Below are 26,353 nucleotides of genomic sequence, written 5' to 3'. Positions count from 1 at the left end.
AAAACGTCTCTTTAAGTTATTCATCAACAACATAATAATTCCCAAAACTTCTTTTAACCTCATAACATTTATCTGACTTCTAAAACAGTCACCCTAAACGCAACAACCCACATTTTAAACACCCCCTATCTTGCAAAATTGTTAACAAATGACAGAAGTTCGATCGGAACTGTTTCGCGTCAGTTCCGTTATCGGGAGCGACAGACTTGAGATGAAATTGTCTCATTGATGCAAAAGTTTACGGGAACTCAACAATTATAGAAAGTAGGGCATGGTTATTATGATGTTTTGGAAGAAATATTGCTTTTGGAATTGAAGTCTTTTCTTGTCTTTGTGAGGAAGGAGTTGTATTGAATTGTTTAATTTTAATATTTATAGAAGTTTCTAGAAAGTGGATAAAAAGCAGTGATAGTTGGACCGTTAATTATCACGATGTTTCGGAAGAAATATTTCTAAGAGTCTTTGAGCGAAGAGTTTGTTGAGTTGTTTAATTTTAGTATCTATAGAAGGTTCTAGAAAGTGTGTATAAATAGCAGTGACAGTAAGAGAGTTGCGTTGTACTGCCGAATCAAATACGGTACGGATTCAATACGGGCACGTGGCATTTTTTTACATGTATTACAAAGTAATTTTATTATCAGTTGCAAAAAAGAGTTAATGTACTTGACTTGCAAAAAACGGTGAACAATGTGAAATTGACATTACAGGCTGATGACATACTTGGGACTTAGTAATAGGGTTTCGTTTTTACCCTTCAGTTACGGTTCCCGAAAAACAATAATTTTTAAAATAGAACTACGAGGCTCTCCTAGCTTAACAATTTCGTCGAGTTGATAAAGTACTTATTGTCTGGCTCATGATATAAATGGTTTTGTTCCAAGCTTATTGCTTTCTTACGTTCATCCAATATTGAATGACAAATTATAGGTATTATGTCAACTGTTTTCTTATGTTGATAATAGTCGTTTATAGGACAATATTCAATTACTTTGTATAGTTTATTTGTTTCTGTTCAACGAGTTTTAGTCGTGTGTATATGATGCTACATAATGTAGGTGGAAACGGAACATAGAATTGTAAGAACTCTTTTTTATGTGTTTTTTTTTACCAATCTACGTGTATAAACTATTGATAAAATCAACATTTGATTAAATATTTTTTTAAGTCAAAAAAGAGAATAACCGTGATTATGTCACATTCTTTATTGTGACTGAAAACCACGAAAGATCTATTTGAATACAGTTTATTTGTTCAAAACCTAACTTTCATTTACTGAAGGTCACTTTTTTATAGATTGGCTAACCATTAAATGACGGGCAGTAATCACGCTATTGATTCGATATAAAGTGATATTCGATAAGAAAAAGATTCCAAACAAGAAAAGGTTTTCTTGACTCAACCGTATATTATTCTTACACATAAATGTACTACCAAATTCACACCAGTTTAACCAATAAAAGGCTACGACACTCAAAACAAAATACCGTCACTCACAGCGCAACCAAAGTTTTGACGCAGCGAACATAAATTATTTCATTCAAACGTTGGGAAGCTGATTAAGTGAACCTTGTTGGTGGTTTTTGATGTCAATACTTGTCGAAGTATATTTTCATAGCCCATGTTCTGTGACGTTGTTTGAGTTGAAAATTTTGACTTTGTAAGTCGTGATGGCTGGTTTGTGTTGTGGTGAATGTGATTAAGATTTTTATACTTAGGTGAACCTAAGTGGTGCAACGGTTTATCAGCGCGTTTTATCGAGATTTCAATTGAGTATCAGTATACAGAGGAATTAGTAGGTACTGTTTTAAGAAACTTAGAAAAGGTCGATATTTCATGTAGAGTGGTTTTTATCTAAAACTGTTAAACTATCAAAGCGTTTGTGTGATCCACGAATGCTAGTTCTGAGGCTGGGTATACTGTGCATGACGTGAACTTTTGTGACACCCGCAATACTAACTACTAATGTAGTTGAGTTTGAATGTTAGTACGGCGGGAATCTTTTTTCTTACATGATAAATTATTCAGTTTATAACAGTTCAAAAAAGAAAAAATTCAAACCTAAAATAAATATTTTCCCTTTACTATTAAATTACTTTAGAAATCTATTTTCGGGTATAAAACGATCAAAATGACAATTCAAATACCAGTAGACTGTTACAAACAGGTACTTTGATCCAAATACATTAAGATACATAGGTATAAGAATTCAAATGTTTTCTTTTAAGGGGTGTATTTCAATTGTTCGTTTCATATTGCTCTAACAAACGAGAGTGTTTTGTTGTATACAGGCTGATGATTAAATGTAATATGTTTTAGTATGTAAGATGTCTTGATTTTAAATAAATAAGAAATTAAAAAGATTAATAAAATTAAAACAAAAATAATCTTATTTCAATGGAAAAATACAGTAACGCTTTGATTTTTTTTGCCACGATATGACATTACATTGTTTCTGAGTTCCATTAGGTGAAACTCTTTTACATAACAAAACGACAAATTACGAGCAATTTAAGAATAAGACCCCGTACTAAACGAACACCCCGTACGGTATTCATTGCGATCTTGTGGTTATATGAGCAAAAGTATTAAAATAAATAGCGAGAAGTTTAAGGAAACTAGTCTTTATTCGAAAAACATTCTATGGAATTCAATTATTTCTTTTCATAAAGATATGTATATAGTATACAAGCTCTATAATTCTATACTCCTATACTAATATAAATAGCTGAAGAGTTTGTTTGTTTGTTTGAACGCGCTTATCTCAGGAACTATTGGTTCAAATTGAAAAAAAACCAGTTAAATAGACCATTCATCGAGGAAGGTTTTAGGCTATATACCATCAGGCTGCGACTAATAGGAGCGAAGATACACTGAAAAATGTGGCAAAAACGTGGAAAAATATTCATCTTCGAGGGCTTCCGTTCAAAAATTCCTAACTTATATCTTACATTATAGTACAATAATTATGTAGGATAGTTAACCTGCCCTTTCAGAATAGGCCCCGTGTTTAACGAACACCCTATACAGTATATATCGAGCGATCTCTTGTGAATACATTACGCACGTCACTCGTTAGACGGTTATGACTGCGATATATTGCTACAGGCTCCTATCTCGCTGTCAAGTGATATGCTACGAGTATGTTGATACGATACAGGGAATGAAACATGCTTTGTGTAGCTAAATGTTGGGATCAATTATTTTGAGTATACTATTAAGGACATATATATGACGTAGTCTTAGATGAGAATATTCCTTATTTAACACAATGGAATTATTAAAAAAAATTGAAGTAATCATTGATTTATTAACCCTTAAAGAGTTCTTTAACAGTTTACATATTTCAATAATCTATCGATTTAATTATATGGTACTAGGTGTCGTTGCTGCTGGGCCCGCCAACAAAATCGAAAATATAATAATATTGGACATTGATGAAATCGGGGTAAAAACTATCTTAGGTGTTTATCAAGACGACCTCCGTGGTCGAGTGGTGCACGCACCGGTCTCAAGGTGTCGCTAGCTCTGAGGTCCCGGGTTCGATCCCAGGCCGGGTCAATGTAATGTAAAAAATCACATTTCTACATTGTCTCGGGTCTGGGTGTTTGTGGTGCCTTCGTTGTATCTGAATTCCATAACACAAGTGCTTTAGCAACTTACTTTGGGTTCAGAACAATGTATGTGATGTTGTCCGCATTTATTTATTTATTATCATGGTTATAAACTGTCTGTGTACCTACCAACTTTCGTCGAAATCTGTTCAGTGATTTTTGCCTAAAAGGGGAACCAACATCCAAACATACAAACTTTCACGTTTATAATATTAGTAAGATTGAAAATTATAGAACAAATGATAAATGAAATGAAACAACAGTCCAACTTCAAACACTTAAACACAATACTACAGAATCACTCAACTACTACACACTACCAGTGTTAACTACTTCGTATTCAATATACCCAAAACAAAATACATTATTCTCCAAGTATCCTCATGTAAGTTCATATTATAGTTACCTATGGTACTTTAGCGACCAATGTATCAAACTGAACTTTACGCTTGTACTTGGACTCAGGTGCAGTACAACCTTGTGTGTTTTTGTGCTTAAACAAAGCGAGACGCAGTTTAAAACAATACTAATGTTGCTACGTGTCTTTGTCTTTTGACCCTTTGACTAACCGGCACCAGAGATTTGTTTTGAGATTTTAAAAATAAATAAAAGAATCTTCTTAATCCTGTTATTTATTAATGCATCCTGTTTCCTTTTTTGTTGATACATTTCTAGTCAAAACAATAAGCCTTGGCTTTGTAAAGTGTGCTCCTACTTATGTAATAAGCCTTTGATTGTTATCTTCTAAAATGTTAGTGACAAAAAAAAATATTCAGGTATATTTAGGTTAATCACTATTTTTTTTTAACAATATTGACCTTAGTTTTAGGTAGCTTAACATCAAAAAACGCATCAAAGGATCTAATTTTATAAAATATCGTAACATTATAATATACTATCGATGGCAGCTCAATAGCCGACTCCTTAACAAACATTAACCGCGTTTTACGGCCATTGATTTACAGTTAGTACTATAATAACAATAGCCACTAGATCCTATAGCACTGACTATTAGTTGCCATTAGCACTGGTAATGGACTGCATTACTCATATGTGAACTGTTAGGTCACACTATGTAACTAATTTGTGATCAGTTCAATCGTTTATTCATGATATTGGTCATAGTTATCATTATCCTAGCCTTTTTCTAAATGTATGATAAAGTGATGGATTTACAAGGAGTGGCTACCTAGCGGAGCGTGTCTCAGCCCGGTTATCTGGGGAACACGATACTTCTTAGTTAGACTGGCGGTCTGATTCTCTGGCTTCTATGTATCTGGCGACTGGCAAAGATGGATAAATAATAGCCACAATTTAAACTACCTTCCGAAACGCGGAAGAAGTCTATAGTGACTATCGTGAGAATGATTCATTATGAAATGATCAGTTCGACTCGCGACCCCGCCGAGACAGCTCATGATGACCCGGTTGGGTCCGAAACTAGTCGTGCAATCCTGGTAAATACGCCTGAGTAAACCGGTGCATAATTTTAATGACGGAGAAACTCAATATGACATAATGAGCTTATCCACGGATTGACTGCATCAAGCGAAGCTTAACTTGCAATAGCTTTTTTTTTAATGTACAAAAAATATAAGAAAGAACATCAATTTATCATATTACTTTATTTTAACACGTCAATTTTCAAAGATGATATTAATTTACGGAAAGTTTGACTTACATGAACAATAAATCTTGCCACTAAAGATTATGAGGCTATAAATATTCGGATTCTACGTAACGAAAATAGGTGGCAGGTAAGATCCACCAAGCAATTTGGCAGCGCCCACAGATACTGAAATTTGCTTAAAACGTAATAAAAAACTCACCTCCTTCAAGCGTCTTGGTTGCATAAGTATAAACAGTGGAAGCTGAGCCCGCATCGTTTATCGCAGTCACTCTTAGCTGGTACCAATTTGCGGGAGCGAGAGATCCGACAGCGTACGATGTCGGTATGGAACGGAGTGGTGGAGCTTGGTAGTGGCCTTCGATGTAACTCCAGCCAAGATTAAGATCCATGGGCTAAGGGAAAAATACGATAGGAGATAAAGTACCAAACCATCAAGTAGGTTTGGTAAGACGTCTATTTTTGATAACTTCAATGTCAAATGATTCTTAAGACTAGGCAACTTGAATATCTTACGGTTGCAAGTAAATGAAAACACAACGCATTTTTAAAATTAAGCAATTAAAAATAACAAAAACACAAAGCGTCTGAAATTCAGGTATAAATAGTCACTGTTTCCGAAACTTTTCATGTTAGGTTATAACTTAAAAGACACAAATAGATTAAAGGATATTTTAAATTATAATAAAATAAAATAATTATAAGATAACAAGTTTAATCAAAGCAACAAAATTTGAGGTGCACCGACCTCAAATAATTAATTGGTAACAAGATACTATGTGGTAATCATTAAGGCAAAGAATACTCCTGAAAACATCGACCAAATATAAAAAATAACTCACTGCTTTATTCTCAGCCCGATGCCATAGACTTGAGCCGAGCACTCTATAGTCCACCTCCCATCTGATGACATCACAACCACTATCGTCCCAGCCACTGAGCTGTATGTAGATGTGGGTGGCGTTGCTCCAAAGCCAGTCAGTCGAGGGCGGCGATACTGGTGCTGTGCAAATGGAATTATCTCATTATATTTGTTTAAATACGAAAGAGGAATTACTGTATCGTCACAGTGAATGATTCTGAAATGCAGAGCGATAGCGAAATTGTATTGAATAACTTCGAATGTCGTTTAAATGGCTCAGTCCCAACAAAAATAAAGGCAAAATATATCTAGAAGGAAAAATAATGGTCCTTAAGTACGCACAAGTGTATCACGTTTGTACATTAGACTGTTGATGTAGGATCTTGTATAAATGGCCGCCGTCCTAATTTCGCTGACCGCCCGATTAGCACGTACGAGTATTACTCATAGGAGATACTCGAATACAGAATTTACGCTCGTATTTATAAGCGTTTGTTTTCTACGATAATGGAGGCTCCAATTGCTTATTTGAGATTCAAAGGCAGAAGATATGTTACCGTACGTGTTTGAGATGGATTTTAGTATTGAAATTGTGAGTCAGAACATCAATATCAACATCAACTAAACGTGGTACATTTATATGATAAAACAATATATAAATACATATATTTGAAGCCCACTACTTCAATGTCTAGTTCAGTTGTTCAACCACAAAATCAACCTTATTAACACATATATCTAAATATAAAAATATTTTCCCATTTTGCCAAACGTGGCATATTTTCAGTCAATCACTTAGCCAGACCGTTCTATAAATATTTTCCTACAATTGAAAGGGACTTACCTCCACCCAGTGTCGTGACGTCAATATGGGCTGGTGCTGAGGTACCAATACTGTCGGTAGCTGTAACTCTGATGGAGTACTTTGTCCCGCATTTGAGACCAGCCAGTGTGTGCTGTTGGATTCCTTGGAGACGGTTCTCTCGCGTCACTGGCCAAGCTTCTTGCCAAAGCCCGTCGTTTTCTCTCCAAGTTAGGTTGTAACCTAAATGTAAGTAAAGCGTTAGGAACGTTGTTTGTTTTTAATTTGGAAGACCAATGTTGAGTAAGGTTTTATCGTAATTGAGAAGGTATGGAATGCTTAGCTGTGATGAGGGAAGATTTAAAAGCAATACAAGAATTTTGAATACATTAAACTAAAATTTAAAATTCACTTTTTATCACAAACAGTAAAGCATCATTTTCGGTTGTAAATCCGGATAGTTAAATAATGAGTTGTAAATTACTCATACTAATTAAATAGGTTCATTTCGAGACCCACACGTCGCGAAGAATCGCTTAGGCCGTTAAGCATCAGCTCCAACTCCTGCAGAGATTCCGCCATGATGACTATGTCATCTGCAAATCGCAGGTGTGAGATGTACTGACCGTTGATGTTCAATCCCCGTCCTTTCCAATCAAGCGTTTTAAAAACGTCCTCCAATGCGTTTGTAAACAGTTTCGGAGAGATTACGTCTCCCTGTCTTACTCCTCGACGCAATTGGATTGGTTTTGTGCTCTGTTCTTGTACTTGAACGGTCATTGTCGCGGCCTTGTACAAACACCTCAGCACCTCGACATATCGGCAGTCCACGAGACATCTCTGCATGGATTCCATCACAGCCCAGGTCTCGACGGTGTCGAAGGCTTTTTCGTAGTCCACATACGCTAGGCATAGAGGTTGATTATACTCCTCTGTCTTCTGTATAATTTGCCTTAGCGTATGTATGTGGTCCACGGTGCTGTAGCCTTTTCGAAACCCGGCCTGCTCCGGTGGCTGGAAGTCATCGAACTTTTGGGCGAGACGATTCGAGATAACCCTCGAGAACAGCTTATACACATGGCTCAGAAGTGAAATGGGGCGGTAATTTTCAAGCCGCGTATTATCGCCTTTTTTGAAAAATAATACCACCACGCTTCTGCTCCATGCCTCCGGTGTTATGCCAGTATGGATGACGGAATTGAAGAGCTTAACAAGCTCTGTCAAGACAGGTGTTCCACCTGCCTTGAGCAGCTCAGTGGTTATTCCGTCATCTCCCGGAGCTTTGTTGTTGTGTAGCTGTCCGAGAGCTATTCTAATCTCACCCATGTCAATGTCGGGAAGCTCGTCTGTAAGGTGGCGTGTAAGTCTGGCTCGTGGGTCATCCGCGCTGTGTGCTTGGGGCGGGCTCGATTTTGGTGAGTATGAGTCCCCATAATACTTTTCGACTTCAGCGAGTATCTCTGGCTTCGAGGTAACGGTAGTGCCCTGTGACGTACTGAGTTTTGTCAGGTGACAACGGGAGATATGAGCCTTGGAAAATACTTTTGAGCCTTGGTTCCGCTCTATAGCTTGCTCAATGGATCGGGTATTCGCACGCCGAGTATCGCGTCTTATCAGCTTTTTTATCTCCCTGTTAAGTACCTGACGCTCAGACGGTGTTGCGTTTATGTTTTCTCGCCGTTTCCTCATCAATTCCAGGGTCTCGCTGGTGAGTGCCGACTTGCGTCCATTACTCATCGGTCGAAAATACTTATAGCCCACCTCACGGACAACCCGTACCAGACAATCGGTGGCGTCGTTAATATCCTGAGTAGTTTCCAACATAGCGAATCGATTTCGTAGCTCCAACTGGAAGCTTTCGCAGCCAGCCTCGACCTGGGGCAGGGTTGGTCTGAGAGTTGACTTCATCAATCGCGCTCGCTCGATTTTTGAGATTTATACTCAGAGTGCCTCTTACCAGTCGGTGATCACTACCGGTATTGACCCTGTTAATCACAGAGACATCTCTGAATATCTGGCGCTTGTTTGACATAATGAAGTCTATCTCGTTCCTCGTCACGTTATCGGGGCTCCGCCAGGTCCACTTCCTTTGGGGCTTCTTCTGAAAGAATGAGTTCATCAGGAAGAGCCCCTGAGCCTCGAGGAAGTTTACCAGCATTTGCCCCCTGTGATTTCTGCGCCCAAAGCCGAAGGGACCCACTCTCGACTCGCCATTCTCTTGTACTCCTACTTTGGCGTTGAAGTCACCCATGACAACAGTGTAGAATGTTTTGGTACGAGACATAGCTTTCACTATGTCTTCGTACATGGCCTCGACTTCGTCGTCTGGGTGCGAAGACGTTGGGGCATACACTTGAATGACCTTCAAAGTGTAACGCTCCGTTATTTTAAGAACAAGGTATGCCACCCTTGCCGACACACTGCCAACTTCCACAATGCTGCCCTTGAGTGACTTGTGGATCATAAAACCGACGCCACCTTGAGATGGTTGGTGTCCTTCTCGGAAATAGAGTAAGTGACCAGCCTCGAGAGTTATCGTCTCCTCCCCCTGTCTTCGAAGTTCTGATAACCCTACGATATGCCAGTTAATACGACTTAACTCTACTTCCAATTCGGCAACGTGCTCGTTCAGCCGTAGTGTACGTCCGTTATACGTCGCCAAAGTCAATTTGCGTAGGTACCCTGCCGTCACCCGGGGATTCTTAGCACCCCCCACTGCACCGTTACCGTGGCCGGTACCATGGCCAGGAATAGTGCAGCTACCGGGAACTGGGGGCCGTGAATTTAAATTGTGCTGCATAAGGGGGGGATTTGCCGTAGTCACCACGCTTGGCATGCGGGTTGGTGACCGCAGTTCTGTGGTATAGTTATTCTCCGTGGGGCGCTGCTGCCCGCCCCCGGTGTTGTTTTGTCCCTTAGTCGCCTCCTACGACACCCACGAGAAGAAATGGGGTGGTGCAATTCTAGCCCGGCACCACACGGGACCAAACTAAAGTCATGTACAATGGCCTTGTTCTTCCGAGACCCGTGGTCGTAAATGGCGCTGCTCTCGAGGTTGTGCAAGAATACATATATCTTGGCCAAACCATCCAACTGGGGCGACACAACTTCGAGAAGGAAGCGAGCAGAAGAATACGTTTGGGCTGGGCAGCATTCGGGAAGCTACGTCATATCTTTGAATCGTCGATACCACAATCCCTTAAGACCAGGGTCTTTAACCAGTGCGTCCTACCCGTAATGACGTATGGAGCTGAAACGTGGACACTCACCGTGGGCCTGGTCCATAAATTCAAGGTTGCTCAGCGTGCGATGGAGAGAGCGATGCTCGGGGTATCTCTGGTGGATAAAATTCGTAACGAAGTCATCCGCCAGAGAACCAAAGTTACCGACATTGCTCGCAGAATCAGCACGCTGAAGTGGAAATGGGCCGGCCATGTCTGCAGACGGACAGACGGTCGATGGAGCAGACACGTGTTAGAGTGGAGACCACGTTTAGGCAAACGTAGTGTAGGACGTCCTGCGGCACGATGGACCGATGATTTGAAGAAGGTGGCTGGCAGCGGATGGATGCGGGCTGCCCAGGACCGGGATGGTTGGCGCTCTTTGGGGGAGGCCTACGTTCAGCAGTGGACGGCGATAGGCTGAGATGATGAATTAAATAACTTCTACTTCAGTTTTAGAATAACTATTCCCCGCAATAGCTTTTAGTTTTTGATCTCTCAGTTTCGTTCGGACAAAATTTGAATTCTACGTATGATGGTATTTTTCTGCATCGCGCTCGTGAAAAGAGGATTAAAATTCATCCGAAGAATATTCTTTATTTTCATTCGTATCAACCGATGAACATTCAAAGCTGTGTAAATGCTTTTAGTTTTCTAAAAATACAGATTGGATGTTTTCCTATTTTTTAGTTTCATCCAAGAATATATGTACTTATCCTTAATCATTGAAACGCAAGCTAACTAAAAGAGATTTTTTTTGCTTACATTATACCTTCATTGGATACACACCATTAGAATGAACTAATAAAAGGAAATAAGATTTCCAAAATATTGCGTACGTATTTCTGTTATATTAAATTAGGAAAAAATAAACCGCATTAAACATGGTGAATAGAAGAAAGAGGACACTAAGAAAGACGTTTGATGGTAAAAGTGTAACCTCGATCTTTATTTTTAGCGTTTGTTGTTGTAACGTCTACAATTCTACATGGATAAATTATTATCTGTAAAAAAATCAACTATCTAGCTATGATATGTTCATTAAAGACAGCCTCGGAGAGACAGCACTGCCTCACTAAAACTGCTCTATTCCTTCAGGTTCGGATCCGTACAAATGCACATTTAAACAAATAGCCACACTATAATTGCACTTACTGATTCCGAATCCATACGAGTCGTTCCCATAAGACCTGATTTCGTCCCACTCAACGATAATGTAATCTTTGTACGGGGTCGCTCTTAATGTCGGGGGGTCCGGCAACGGCAGAACTTTCACCGTAAATACTACGGAGTCTGAACCGTAAAGGTTTTTAGCCAAGCAAGTGTAGTTCCCACTGAGAGACTGGTCGATACCTAAAAAAGAAATTCCAATTACAATCTAAGAATAATAGATTAATCGTTTTTACTTTGAGCGTGTCTACTGTTAGGTAAAAGGAATGTTTCTTCCCATTATTCGTGGTTTTTGAAACCAGAGACGTTCAAGCGGCAGACCTAGAAGGAGATTCTAAGAAGCATACACCGACACAAAAACGAGGATGACCTAGCATGGCGGTTTAGGTTTCACACTACCCGTTCCCTCCCCCCAGGCAACGGGCATACAAGAGGATTGCCGAGCCTAACCAACAAAAATACCTGGAACGGGAAAGCATCCTTCTAGGCCAGTAGCATGAACGTCTTTTGATTTTAATGAAGATTGAGTAGTGATCTTCAACCAAAGCGGATTTAAAAAGAAAATTCAAAATATTCTCATCTTCAAGGACTATTCCTTATCGTCACGAATATAAAAAAACAGAACGCTTTCGACATAATCTGTTTCACAAAACATTGCTGACTCAATTACGTTAATCGCTACGTGACTACCATACAACACAGAAAGTGTTGTTGGCTTATTATCCAGTTTATATCTTTTCTCAGCTACTTTATCATGCTAGAAAAGTCTTTGCGAGATATTAGTAGTAGTATTCTTCTTTTATTTTTGTCATATATTCCGATAAACGTTTGGAGCTATCAAAACAGATAAAGAACTATTAAAGTCACGGCTAAACATTCTCAGTATCGAAACTTTTTAAATAAAACTTTGGGTGTTATATTGAACTCTCTAAAATAGACAGCATTATACTTTTACTAAGAAAGTTATGTTTTTTACAATATCATAATTTATGATGTATTTTTGTCAGATTGGTTCTAATAACTCATGCGAAGTGGTATTTTTAATGAAGTACGTAGTGCAAACGAAATATTTTAACTAAGGAATCGAACTTGTTACTGGCATGAACTAGTTTAAAACTTTTTAAACATATTTATGAACTTTATAGCAAAAATGATATCGGAAATTTTTAACCATTTTTCCAAATTGAGACAACTCGTCTTTCCTAAGCATGAGCATTGGTCACCACGCAAACTGCGAGTTAATTGATCAAACATGTAATATTTTATAAAACTGACTTCCTCATGATGTTTTTCTTCAGCCTTTATGAATATATAAGTACAATAATTAACAAAACAAAAAATGACTTACTTTTTATCAGTAAACTATCATCACGATGCCTCGTGAATCGTGGATGGTGAGTGATGATGTTCTGATTGTGATACCACACTGTCCTTGGCGGAGGGGATCCGACGCTTTTGCATTCGAGAAGCAAGGAGTTCCTTACCGCTACCGTTATTTCTCCACCAAGAGACGCAACGCCAGCTACCACTAAACCAAAAACCAAAGTCATATTGAACAGCTTTTTTGTATTATCTTTTATTTTAAAACAGTAGAATTTAATAATAATTTAAAAATTTAAAAATTGTGTCGCGGAGGGTTACCAAGCATTCAAGTCACACGCCCAGAGCACCCAGACTCAGGAAAAGCATTTTTGAATCGCACAAATGCTTGTCGTACGCGGGGATCACCGCCACACAAAACTTACCATAATAGGCTAGGCGCGGTGATCTCAACCAACGAAAATTTAGTAATACCTTAGTGCGGAATCTTTTCTCATAAAGATCAAAGTAGACGGAACAATACAAGAATAGAAGGAAAAAAATATGTTGTATTATTTGCAAATCTATATTTTCTTTTAATAAATTGAGATTAAAAGCTAACATCATCAGAGCTGTGGAGATAACCAAATGTTTCTTTTAAATGTTACATGTTTCTTGGAATCGGTTTTAGACTGTTTGAAGATTTTTCCCTTGAAAATTCTCAAACGTGCAAAATGAACTACAAAATGCAGAATGAACAACACCTGAACCTATGAACCCGTGACAAAAAAATAGAAAATATACGCATTAAACATGTTTGAGACAAATCAAGTCATCTCGGGGGTATTTTAGAATAGAAAACATTTCCGTACAAGGAATGCACAGATAGATCAATGGTAGAGGTCACACCAAACCCATAGCGCAACGTGTCGCGTTTTTGATCCCCGTATAGGATAAGCTATTCTGTGATCCACAAATGCTTCTCCTGAGTCTGAATGTCTTTGTGCATGTGACTTGAATGTTAGTGAATCCTGCGATACAAGGATTAAATTCCTTAGTATGGGAGCCGTTTAAAAAAAGAAAAAAATAACGTACCTTTTTGGGAAGGCGTGTTGGTGACTCTCCGACTTTCAGGTCCTTCACCAACCAGTGTGCTTGCTGTCACCCACACGTCATACTGGCGACCTTCGTTCAAACCTTTCAGTTCTAAGGTCTGAGACTTTTCGTAGGCATCAGTGATGCTTTGGACGTCAACCCTGATCGCTTGGGGGCCGTCGTTGCTAATGGGAAAAATAATGACTTTATGTGTGATTGTTTGCAAAGGAGAGAAGTTTTTAAGGTCTATTGTGTAAATAATTAATTTCACCGTAAGTTATAAATATAAATGTTTAAGCCGATTATAGCCAACAATATTTTTACCCGAATTTTCTTTTTAAATTATAAGGATTCGGCCAGCAAGCCCAAATAATTCGAATAAAGAAAACTTCTTGTAAATAAATAAATTTTCATTATGACATACATATGACATAGCTACATGTTATAGACCATTTTTTTGATAAGTGAAGACTAAAAAATGTCTAAAAGTTCTATAAACTTTTCTATACTCGTAATTCTTGGAAAAAAAAACACGACACCCTGAAAAGTAAATGTCGAAAAACATAGATTCAGTAATAATGGTCAATGAAATGAAACGTGCCTCAATAACGGTTTCAAAACTGCTTACTTTTTAACATTTAATAGATTTAATTACATCTTAATCAGCTCTTTTGTAATGAGTTACATTTGAGCAAGGTTTAAAAAATGCAAGTCAGCCTCAATCTTTTTGAGCGTAATCTTTGCTTTAGATTTAATTAGTTAATGCTGTTAAAGAAATTAGGTTTCCGCTTTTTGACGAGTATGAATCAGATTTTATTTGACTATAAAGAAAGCTAGAAGTTTTTTTTATACTTGGACTTTTGGAGGTAAGAACGTAGCTTTAATCTTGATTAGGTAATGTTGGAAGGCATCTAACAGTTTAGTTATAAAAACGTTAGATTTTAAGTATTTGAGTATAGTATTGCATTTATTATACAATACAATACACACACAAAGCAGACAAGAATGAAAGATACATGTAGAAAAAGATATGTCCAGCTGTGGGTTAACTGTTAAATTTTTAATTTACTGAATTTCCTTTTTTTAAAAGAAAACGTTAAAAGCACAAGAAAAGAATTAAAAATACTTTTTTCTTTTTTAATTAAAAAACGGGTAAGTGAAAGTCTTACTCCTAACACAGCTTCGGAAAATTCTTAAGAAAAATAACTATACTAAAAATCATCACGTTTGTAACTGTAGCAACCGTTGCTTTGCCGTGTCCATTTTCATGAAAAAAGGCTACAGAAATATATTACCTATAAAAAACACCTGTCTAGCTATCATATCTCGTGAAATACAACTTGGTTACCGAAGGACTACGAACAGACATGTTCACACTTTGACAATATACCCCTTAAAATGCACGAGAAATTTCTTCAAACCTTTACCATGAATTAGCTAGCTAACTGCATGCAATAGAAAATGCTCTGCCGTTACAGAAAACTTAATTACACGAGAAGACCAGCTTGTTAGACTATTGAGGTTATCACGAGTGCTTGAATCCCGTACTTTTATTGACAATCGCCAGCTTCGCGTAATAAGATAGTCGGGTATAGCATTCAGGTCGGTAATGAAGATTTTAAAGTTCATATTGTTATTATAAAGAGGATGTAATATTTATCCAATTCATATAATATGCTTCTATTATGTAAAATCTGTCCCAAAGCGCAATTGATTTGTGAGTATAAGATGTTATAACATTTTACATTGAAAGTAAATGTAAATGCATGTAATTTTTAAAATTGGAAATTAATTTTGTTTGTTAAATAAAGAAAGTTCAAAAATTCTAGTAGCAATCGATATTTAAATATGCGCAACATCTGCTGAAATACGAGTACTTTGTGATGAAAAATGATGATCATCATCATACCTATACTCATCAACGTTATTCTCTCACAATCAAAGAACGAGACTAAATCATATTAGGACCAAAAAGGACCTATAATTAATCAATCTTTACCTGGCCGTCGGCTTGCAGTACACAGTATAATGTAAAAGCCTTCCATTCGGCTGTCTCGGCCTTTTCCAGCTAACTAAAAGAGTAGTCGACGATTGAGCCAGCAGTTTAATTTCCGCCGGTGCTTCAGGCACTGGGAATAAAAGGACCAAATTATAAACTTATCAAGATACTGCTTTAATTACGGGAGTAGTTGCAGGATATGTAGAGTTTTAGGTATATGCCAATTATATTAGTTGGGAGATTATAATATATGTATATTAATTTAAATATGGCTTAAATTAAAATATTGCCACTTTGAATTAAAAAATATATACGAGTATCAGCAATCTCAGTTTTACCTTATATATAATAATTAATATAATCCTTAAGCATTAAGATCTTTTTAGACTATTTAGCATCACTTAATAGTCATCAAGGCTTTGAATTTGACTTAAACTCTTTTTTAGTCAATTACTCAGTCGGTATTGATGTATATCGTTGGAGCTCTTGTAATCTATATTTATTAATTATCAAGGAGACACATTATGTCATTACGGAGTAAGTCACCAAAAAAAAAACAGACGCACAACGAAAACGATGTCGTCGGAAAAATATTATCAACTCCCTGTGAAAATCGAAAACTGAAACCCAACTATACAGCTTCAAACAGCCACAAACAAGAAAAAACTTAAACAGATTACGCAACTCACCATCTTGCAACGTCGCACAGATAATAGGGAAGGAATAAGGACCAAGCCCGTAGTTAGAGAACCCGGCCACTTTGACGGTGTAGTTAGTGAATTTGTAGAGTCCTTGTAGCCGAAGTTCCGTGACGAGAGACGTCGAGTTCATCCATTGTCGACCTGTTGGATAGATTTACATAATTACAGAGAAGACGGCCGTACCATGAGCCCGTAGTTGCCTGATTTGATGCTTTGTAGAGTTTAGTAGTGAAGCGCGGATCAAAGGACTAGGTGCTCTTTTGTTTTGTTAGTTTTTACTACAAACTTGATAGAGTTAATAAGTAATATTAAAATTAAACTACTATGTTTGCTATGTTATTTTTTTGTGTATTAATGTAACGTTTCGCTTTAACACCAATACTTTGAGTTTCATACTAAAAATAATCTCTAGAAACGCGACGTTGTCCCGTCGACCTTTTAAAATTCCGTTTTTGTTGATCATTAATTGAAATCTTAATGTGTTTAAACTTAAAAGATTTATTCAAAATCGACCAGTAGTTGTTCTGTAGTTTAGTCTATAAAGACCAAATTATTGCTTTGTAGTTAGTCGGTTAGACATAGTTTTGTTTTCGCTCAGTCGGATAGAAAACGGTAATACACTAGTTTGTGTGTACACTCCAAACTCGTATCAAATGATATTCTGAATGGTTTACTTTTACACTACAAATACATAAAAATGTACTATTGTTTACAAATCAATCAATTTCTTTAAGACTAAACCTTTCACGTTGGGTAATTAACGGACATTGCATAAGTATCTGCATCATCATTATTTTTAGGCACTAACACATGTTCTAATCAAATCTTTTATTCTTTGTTAAACATAGATAGACAGCATATACAGGTATTACAAACTGGCTGAGATACAATTTCTTCGCTTTTTTGCGCGTGATCAGCAAAAACGCAGTTGTATGCATTTTCTATGTGTATTTTCTATCCCTTACTAGCTAAACGGAGCTTGCTAACATCATTTTTAAGGCCACGTTGAACACGAACGCATCCGGAATAGGCCTGGTCCTGATCAGACGATGATCTTTACCTTTCATTCCTACAAATAAACCTGTAGCTCTATCTAGAACCTCACCTTGAGCAGCATACAACACTGTGTAGCCTATCAGAGCTCCTGCCTGCTTGTGCGGCGGTATCGGCTGCCAGCTCACGCGTAGCGCTGTTGACGTCACTCCGCCACATTCCACTGATGATGGTCCTTCTTCTGGAGCTAGTGGAGAAGAATAAGAGTGGTTTGAATGGGTAATAGTAGTTAGAAATGAGAAGCTGGAATGGGGCTTGGGATTTATATAAAATAAGAACACTATATAATAAAAAAATATGAGGTAATGTATGATGGCTGCTGTTAGTTGAGAGTAATTTGATTAAAGGTTTTTATTTCAGGTAGTACGTATCTGTTATTGTTTGTGTACAATAATAGATATTTTAGTTAGTATATGCATATATGGAGAAATGTGATGTAAATATATAAATGTAACATGAAAACCTAAAAAATCTTCTAAAATAATAGTAATTTAACATGTGGTACTTTTCAATAATGACTAACGGACTCGTTTGCTAAGTAAACATTTTTTTTATTCTATACTAATCTGAAACAAAGAGTTCTTTGAAACGCAATAACTAGATTACAAAATAGTTAGTTAGTACTATTATTTAAATAGGTTTTAGGTTAATTCTACCTAAAACAAATTTCGAATTATTTCAAAGTAATTTTTTTCCCGAAGTTTTCCTGGATTCGACTCATACACTTTACACAGAGATTCTACTAAAGAAATAAAATTAAAAAAGTTACGTTAATTACTAAAACTGTTAAAGAATACAATAATTAAAATAAAACCTATTATAATTAAAGGTTCTTAAAGTTCAAACGAAAACTTCAACAATAAAACTGCAGACAGATTGCTTGAATACCGTATTTCTAGAAAGATGTTCCTCCATTACTTACAATCTTGTCATGAATATTTAAAACTAATACAGCCTGTTAGTATGAGCTGTTAAAGCATTATTTTCGACGTTGTGTAAACGAGATTTCGCTACTCGCAGTATAGAGATACCTTTTCGTGTCTACAACATACATACAGGTCCCGATTCTGCTATTTACAAAGGCCGATGATTAAATTCGCACTATTCGTATTATTTTGAACATTATTTCAAACTCGAAACTCGGTACGGGGCGGAAAAATCACGGGCTATACAAAAAAAAACCAATCATTGAGTAAACAAAATGCTTAAGGAAATAGGAATAGTTTCAAAAGTCCAACTGCCATTCATTCATCGACCGTTGTAAATAGCAGAATCGGGGCCCTAACCTACTGTAACAACTCATTATGCAATTCAGTGACGCTTAATCATATTATAAAAAACCTCTTTCGAACATCGATATGAATGATCAGCTGATGTCAACAATGGATGTTAAGTCCAGTTTTAGTGTAGCGTAAGCAAAGGGTAGAAATGAAGTCCTATTACCAAGGCTCCACTATCCCTATGTACGTCCATCTGTCACCAGGCTGTGTTAAAAAGATAAGAAAATCGATGTGAAAATTAATGGTTAAATTTTAATTGCACATAATAATAATATTTATAAAACAATAGGATGGCTGTTCACGTCGATAACGCTGATTATTTCCTGAATATAAAACCTTAATCAGCTATTCAATATTCAAATAAATTCACAAAATTCATAAACTAACTACCAAAGCGTGCATTTAATTATCATCATTATTGTAAAATAAATAGGGCGAAAGGACCAAAATATTTTGGTCCTTTCGTCGAATGACCGAGTGAGTAAGACATTTTACTATGAAAGTTAAACACGGAGGCCTTAAAGTAGAATAAGGAGGCGTAGGTTAAATCAGTTTTGAACTTTTCTCCTTAAGAAAGTTTAAATAAACGAGCAAAGAAAAATCTCATGTCATAATAAAAAAGGAGTTCTGAGTGTCAGATTAAACTTTTTAGACAATAGCATTACAGCCTATATATAAAATGACATACTTTAAAGACATAATTATGAAATTTAGTGCGTTGCGTTGAATGAAGAAAAATGTAAGATTACAACAACACTTTTGGTGATTATAATTGTAATTACGAACTTCAATTGGGTCTAGAAGCAGTCGGCGATCCATTTAATTTACTAAGTATACTCTTCTAAAACTATTTGGAATCCGTATTACAAAAGTTAATATTATAATATTACTCTTAGGAAACATCTAAGAAAGGTCAAGAATTGAAATAAAACCGTGGTCTAAAGATACTTAAATTTAAATAAGTAGTAACGTTTTAAATATATACTACATTAACTAGGTCAAATAAATTAAGACCGCCACAAATTTTACTATCAATTTTCATTAAGTTTCATCCTTCAGAGCTAGACATCTCAAAACAAAAGCGAACCTAAACTCAGACATCACAATAAGTTAGACAAAGAATTTGAAATAACGTCTCAAACAAAAGGTGTAAAATGTAAGAGTAATTATAACAACAACATAAAAGTTTCCAAAATGTTAATGAAGGCGATAAAGGTTTACGAGGCGAACTTTGTTCAGACAAAGTTCCAGCAATTTACATAGTTTGATGTTAGATAAAATTCTTGAGGAACTCGGTATAAACGGTGTGATAATGTTCACTGAAGACGTTAGCTTATCAGATGTGGACTAATTGGAGATTTACGGGATTACGGAAAGGATAAAGTGGGATGAAGTTTATGAGCGACAAGTGAAAAGGAAATTGCTAGATGAGAAAAACAGAGGAGAATTTTGCACAGGGGTTTTTTTGGTGAATGCGGATGAAAGGACCTGGGGCCTACCGCCACATCTTATAGTAATATTATTGAAGGTATGGCAGGGAGACGCTGATCTATGTGTAAGTGAATTGTCTATCACTCTTCCACAACCATAATAATAATAGTCCGTTTGGTCCACATAACATGTATCATTTTTACAATAGCCAAGTGTTTTTACACACATACTTGCAATAGTTCTACATCTACTTTGGATTCTTCATGTCCGTCCTCCAAAAAGAGCGGAGGCGAATGATCCCTAGTAGATGCCCCATCACATTATAGATTAAAGTTCTCAAGAAGGCCTCTGCACGTTGGACCTGTGTCCCCGTGCACGCATTTATAAAGGATCGGGTCTTTTCCTACGAAGTTAACCAGAGAATAAAAAAAGATATTCAGTTCGACTTGCGAACAGCTCATGATTAAGGACTCCGGTTGGACCCAAACTATTCGGGCAAACCCAATAAATACGTGTGAGAAAACTGTTGCATCATTTAACCATGATAATATTACTTTAAGATGTGTTGGTAGACCCTCAGATGAAGTAATATTTTTATACAATGTTATTAAGTTAAATAATTATCACTTACCTCCCTCTCTCGTATCTTGGAATAATGGAACTGAGAATGGTCCTGCACCTGCACTGTTGAATGCAGCTATTGATACTGCGTACCTAAATAATAAATAAAAAGATAATTTTAAATTTGGACGAATTTCATTTTAGTTTTATACAGTTATGCATTAAAAAACCTGTCCGATCATTAAGGTGTATAGAAAATGGAGAAATAGTTGTGATTATCTAGATGCTTTAGCATACTTCTTTGACTCGTATGGCAAGTTACTTACATTATGTCTTTCAAGGATCGGACAGAGTTTTTCATACACCCTGTATAAACATTTCCTTACATGCTTATTGTCAGTTTTGCTATAACAAACTAGAAAGTGGAAGAGGATGTTACATGACAAAAAAGACTTAAAATAAATACCGAGCAATATTAAATAAAGAATTCAACGAGCGCTAACGAACGTACTTCAAGTAAATAATTCTCGAGAAATTCATTTCATTTTTCTAAATGTTCTCGTAAACATTTTGATTTTGAATCAGAACTTTTCCTGTTTGCTTATTGAATGTTTCATATAAAGGACCTACCTGACGCCTTTCAGAAGTCCTCCTACGATTGTCTCTTGTTTTGCGTATAGAGATGCCGTCTTGATAGTTTTATCACTGGTTTCCTCTGTTTCTAGAAATCGGATAGGTATGAGACACTGGTATTTATCGGGATGAGCAAAAAGACACTAAAAAGTTCAAGTTATAATTGTAATATAATGTTATGATGTTGTCTTAAATAACAAGCAAAATGTTAGCATTGTTACACACTGACCATTGGGTGAGTTACAAAGTACTGTAATAATTTTGGCAACACTGCTATTTTTGGCTTTGCATACTTTTCTACTGTAAAATTATTCTGCATCAAGAATGTACTAATTTAATTGTACTAGCTACTAATTTAAGTACCGTGTCTTAATTGCAATATTCAATATTTATTCAAACCAGCTCTTCTTTAAATTGAATATAAGTACCACAAAAAATATCTAGGTACCTAGATATTTTCTAACAGTGTCATGTGTCTTAAGTAAGTCATCATACCTTTGATTCCAGTCAGCTGTGGAACAGCTTTCAGCCTATATCCTATAATCAATCCGTTATGAGTATCAGCGGGCGGTGGCAGCCATCTGACTCGGAGTTCTCCAGGTGACTCCGTTTGTTCCAGCTGCACGCCAATGGGTGGTGAGGATGGAGCTAAGGAAAGAATAATGGATATCATGCTAAATGTGTAATGTATAAGATGTGCGTTTGTTCTCATATTGGAAAGTGAACAAGTAGAAAGAAATGAAGTAGAAAAGGAATCAGAGCCGGAAAATTTATATAAATATTTATGCATTTGATTGATTGAAACGAATTACATTGTGTAACAATAAAATAATGTTTATTTTCATTTCTCTACCTTATGTCAAAGTATAATAGGTAAACAATGTAGAAACATCGATTCCGTGAACAAGGAATGTCTTGGAGACTGGAGAAAGAATATAAAAAAAAATATTATTTTCACGGCAAAAACATACAACCGTCAAATTAAAACTACTGATCTAAACTTGATGATTTCTTAAGGGAACAAATGACAGCGATTTCAGGTTAAAATAATACCTTTAGTCGGTTTATATTGACGAGAATCAAATGCCAAATTATTGAACTTGATGGCTATAATACCTTCTTTCAATGACATTCGTGCCGATCAAGTGACACCTTCATCTCCATTTTAATGTTCTGTTTTCGAAACAAATGATCTACGAAAATCAAGTGTACTGTTCTTACCTTCTTCGGTAGTTGTAAATCTGACTGGAGTGGAGTAATGGCTGAGGTCAGCCTGGTTGCCCCCGGCAACCCTCGCTGTGTAGCTGGTGGCTGGCAGTAAGTCATCAACCTCCATTGTATGGCGTATTTCTTCTAATCTAAATAGAAAAATAATTATTGGAAAATTCAATTTTCAATTTAAGTGCACTGATAGCCGAGTGGTAGAGGTCACTACGTCAAACCCACTGTGAGCGTATCATCCCCGCGTTGGGCAAGCATTTGTATGATTCACAACGCTTGATCTGAACCTACTGTGTGTTTTTGATAAAAAAATTGCTTATAGCGATAAGACCGCCCATAGTGGCACTATTTAACTATTTATTTGTATCCAATCCTGTACTTATGTGGTGTGCAATAAAGACTATTCTATCTATCTATCTTTAGGCATGTGACCTAATGCGTGTGAAACGGAGAGACAAGGATTCAATTCCTTACTGCGGGAGTCGTATTACAAACACAAAAAAGATAAGAGTTATAACATAAAGTTTTATTTCAATAATAGAGTAATTTTACTGTAAAATTATCCACTGCATTGCGTAACTCGCAAAGTGAGATAGTGAAAATACAATAAATGCTGTCCAATTGACAATTTATTTACATTGCGATAACTTCATACTAATTCTCTATTTGACTTTAATATGAATACATTTTTAAGCTGTCAGTTTTTACAAGGTGAAGGGTTCCGTTGTGGGTTGCACAAGGTGGTATCTTAGGACTCGTTATTCTTTCCTATATGGACAGTTATGTTATAATGGACAAGCAAGTGTGATTTCGAGGATAAGCGTTTGTGTCACCAACGAATCCTTGGTCTGAATTAGTGCTATGTGGACGAATTGTTTTTGAAGCCACTCCAAAACAAGGATTTAATACTTTAGAGCAAGAGTTTAAAATAAAACACAATAGCCTACCAAACATTGAACATTAAATAGCGAAGAACGTCTAGGCTCTTGCAAAGTCACAAGCTTTGAAATCTCTTAGTCTAAGATTGGACCTAAGTCCTGAATCAACAGCCTTCTTAACAGATATAAGGAACGAATGTGACTACTTTTTGTTACTAAAATAAACCAAAAAGGATTATCTTAAATCTGTGTTATTTCTCTAACTCAGTAAAGCAAAGTTGCTGTTACAAGGAACCCACTTCATTTGTTTTTCTTTTTGCAAAATAAATAAATTATTCATTATGTCTCATTATAATCCAAAACATTAATTAAAATTAATGAGAGCATCAATCAATCGATTCAATATCCAGTTTGGTTGGATTAATTATATTTAAATCAAAGCCTTGGGTTTTAATTACGTTATGGTAATTTTGGGTGTCTTTGGACGAGTGAATGAAATATCTGTGAATCACCAATCAACAAAAAATCAGTTGTGTGTAAAGTCGGTTTACCGACGATAGTAGAACTTATCAACGTCATAAGAAAAACAATTGAGACCGCCTAACAACCAGGATAACGTGGCATTTTCACGTACGTACAGCGGCTCCATCGAATTATAAGACGTCACGACAAAAAAAATATGAAAATTATTAAAAATACAGTTTAAGCACCAGACACAAACTTACCTAGTGATGTTAATAACTCTAGCATTACTCCAAGACAGTCTTTGGCTGCTGCTGATCTGAAGACTGTAGAACTGAGCGAGAGATCTGGTCATATCTCTCCAAGACAGCTTTACAGATCTACTCTTAATGGAGTCGACTGATAGATCCGTTGGTGGTGTTGGAGGTTCTAAAGGGGGAAGAAAGAATTCATTATTAGAGAAGAGATTCATAGTTTTTCTTTGCTATATGTAAGCATGTCTTTGCCGGATCGTTGCATAGTAACAAACTGGAATTTGTATGACGAAACTCTTAAAGATTCTGAAAAATATTTGTTAAACTGAGGGACAAATTAATCTGGGCAGTTTACTCATTGGTAATATATTTCAAATGATTGTCGTATGTTTATTGTCGATTTAATTTCTAATGAATCCAAATCAAACAAAAAGTCCAAATAAAAATTACGAGGAAGTTACATAGAAAAGGTAGCATAACCCTTCTGCAAAGAACGAGTAAAATATAGAAACAAAGCTAATTAGTGGCATGTAAACGGCAATAAAAATAGGATATCCCCAAGGTAAAGTTCTAATCGTAACTGCAATTAAACAGCAAATAAAAGAGTCAGATTAGATACCGGTAGTAATAATAGTTTATGTACCTACGCAATACCCATGAGTTTTCCTCTATTTGAACTAGGATACCGTAATGACCGAAACACACGAGGTTTTTATTAATTTACCGAGTAAGCTGTAATTAGCTGTAGTGTAGGTATAATTTGTCTAATAGTAGCCAGGATGGACCGATGACCGCATGGTGTTTTGGCGTAACTTAGGACAGGCCTATATCCAGCAGTGGACTGCGATATTCTTAATTGTTTGATTGATTGATATACACACACTAGAAAAACGAGTGCTTGTTTGTGTATGTCTTGCTGAGCATTTCATTAGATTACCATTTACATTAGAGCACTTGAGAAGCAGTAAAATTTGGGAAGATTAGGCTGTTTTCTAGTTTCTACGTCCAGCAGTGGACGAATATTGGCTAACGATGATGATGAGGGTGCTGTCTAGTTTCCACAGTAACCATGAGTTTCGTAAAGTGGTATAAATAAACGTAATGCCAAATGCTTTGAATTATTCTGTACCTAAATATTTGGAAAATGCGATAAGCTGATTTTAGCTACATTCGGTTAGACGGGAAGCCGACCCTAATATAATTGGTGAAAAAGTTAGGATGACGATGTCTTTTACCTATAGCTCAGCCTTATAGGCCATGAATAAAATAATTGTATATCCTCAAGGATGGATTTTGATTGCGTTTAAAACTCAAAAACAAATTAAGTGAAGGGATTGCATATAAACCGTTACGCATTTATTCATCACTACCAATTCAAGCAAGTAAATTACGCATGATTTTCTGGACAAAAAAAGTTTTAGATGCTTAAAGAAATATTCAAAAGTTACCTGGGGTAAGTAGAGTATAGAAATCACACTATATCTGTGTAATATCACATTGTTTTAGGCTGCAACTTATGGTGTGATTTCTAACAATTCCCCAGTACGGTAAGAGCAAATTCTAGTATTAAAAATAATTTCATTTCCATTTCCGCCTTCCTTAATGACGTAATGAAGTCACGATCAAAATTTCCGCGAAATCCAATGATTAGTTGAGGGACAAGGATTGGAACTCGTAATTTATTCCAATGAACCGAGTTGTAAATTTATTTGACCGAAGCGAAATTATTAAGGCCCTTTGAATTTGACCGTCTTATTTATATTCATTACTTTAAGCAGATAATGTAACTTTGATTACAGTCCTGAATACTTTGGTTTTCTGTGTTTATAGCTGAGATCGGTTTTCGGTTTTACGGGTGAATGGAATTTTACTGTTTTATTTTTTTGTAAAAAGACGCGACTCTCGCATTAAGGAATTTAATCCTTGTGTCACAATTATTCATGTTGCTGTCACAAAGATACCCAGAGCCAGGACAAGCATTGGCGTGACGCAAATGCCTGTCTTACTCGGAGTTCAAAAACGCGATTAGAAGAAGCTGAAAATAATTAAGAAGTAGTGGAAAAACTAATGAATGGCTAAGCTGCTCGAAAATATCTCTTCCTTATTAAAACTATTAATTAAACTTGTTCAATTAAGGATTGGACAGAAAAATAAAATAAAGGTTAGTCTTTACTAAAGAAAAAAGTTTAAATA

At 36.3% G+C, this 26,353-nt stretch overlaps 1 protein-coding gene across 1 annotated transcript in view; it reads right to left on the bottom strand.

Annotated features, from left to right (window-relative positions):
* Positions 1 to 24,670, bottom strand: part of LOC113499359 (Down syndrome cell adhesion molecule-like protein Dscam2) — a 38,771-nt gene extending 14,101 nt beyond the window's left edge. Inside the window, exons 1-14 of the mRNA XM_026879808.1 lie at positions 24,170 to 24,670; positions 22,567 to 22,703; positions 21,841 to 21,993; positions 21,343 to 21,433; positions 20,783 to 20,865; positions 17,493 to 17,627; positions 16,376 to 16,528; positions 15,687 to 15,816; positions 13,688 to 13,872; positions 12,642 to 12,821; positions 11,279 to 11,476; positions 6,945 to 7,145; positions 6,081 to 6,241; positions 5,441 to 5,633 (exon numbers count right to left, since the gene is read on the bottom strand). Of these exons, the coding sequence (XP_026735609.1) occupies positions 5,441 to 5,633; positions 6,081 to 6,241; positions 6,945 to 7,145; positions 11,279 to 11,476; positions 12,642 to 12,821; positions 13,688 to 13,872; positions 15,687 to 15,816; positions 16,376 to 16,528; positions 17,493 to 17,627; positions 20,783 to 20,865; positions 21,343 to 21,433; positions 21,841 to 21,993; positions 22,567 to 22,703; positions 24,170 to 24,378 (2,209 nt within the window). The 5' untranslated portion in view covers positions 24,379 to 24,670. The remainder of the gene's footprint in view (positions 1 to 5,440; positions 5,634 to 6,080; positions 6,242 to 6,944; positions 7,146 to 11,278; positions 11,477 to 12,641; positions 12,822 to 13,687; positions 13,873 to 15,686; positions 15,817 to 16,375; positions 16,529 to 17,492; positions 17,628 to 20,782; positions 20,866 to 21,342; positions 21,434 to 21,840; positions 21,994 to 22,566; positions 22,704 to 24,169) is intronic.
* Between the last annotated feature and the right edge of the window lie 1,683 nt (positions 24,671 to 26,353).

This window comes from Trichoplusia ni, chromosome 12 (assembly GCF_003590095.1).
Source record: "Trichoplusia ni isolate ovarian cell line Hi5 chromosome 12, tn1, whole genome shotgun sequence".
Lineage (NCBI taxonomy): Eukaryota > Metazoa > Arthropoda > Insecta > Lepidoptera > Noctuidae > Trichoplusia > Trichoplusia ni.
Note: the sequence above shows the minus strand (reverse complement) of the source record. Positions and strands in the feature narration are given on the sequence as shown.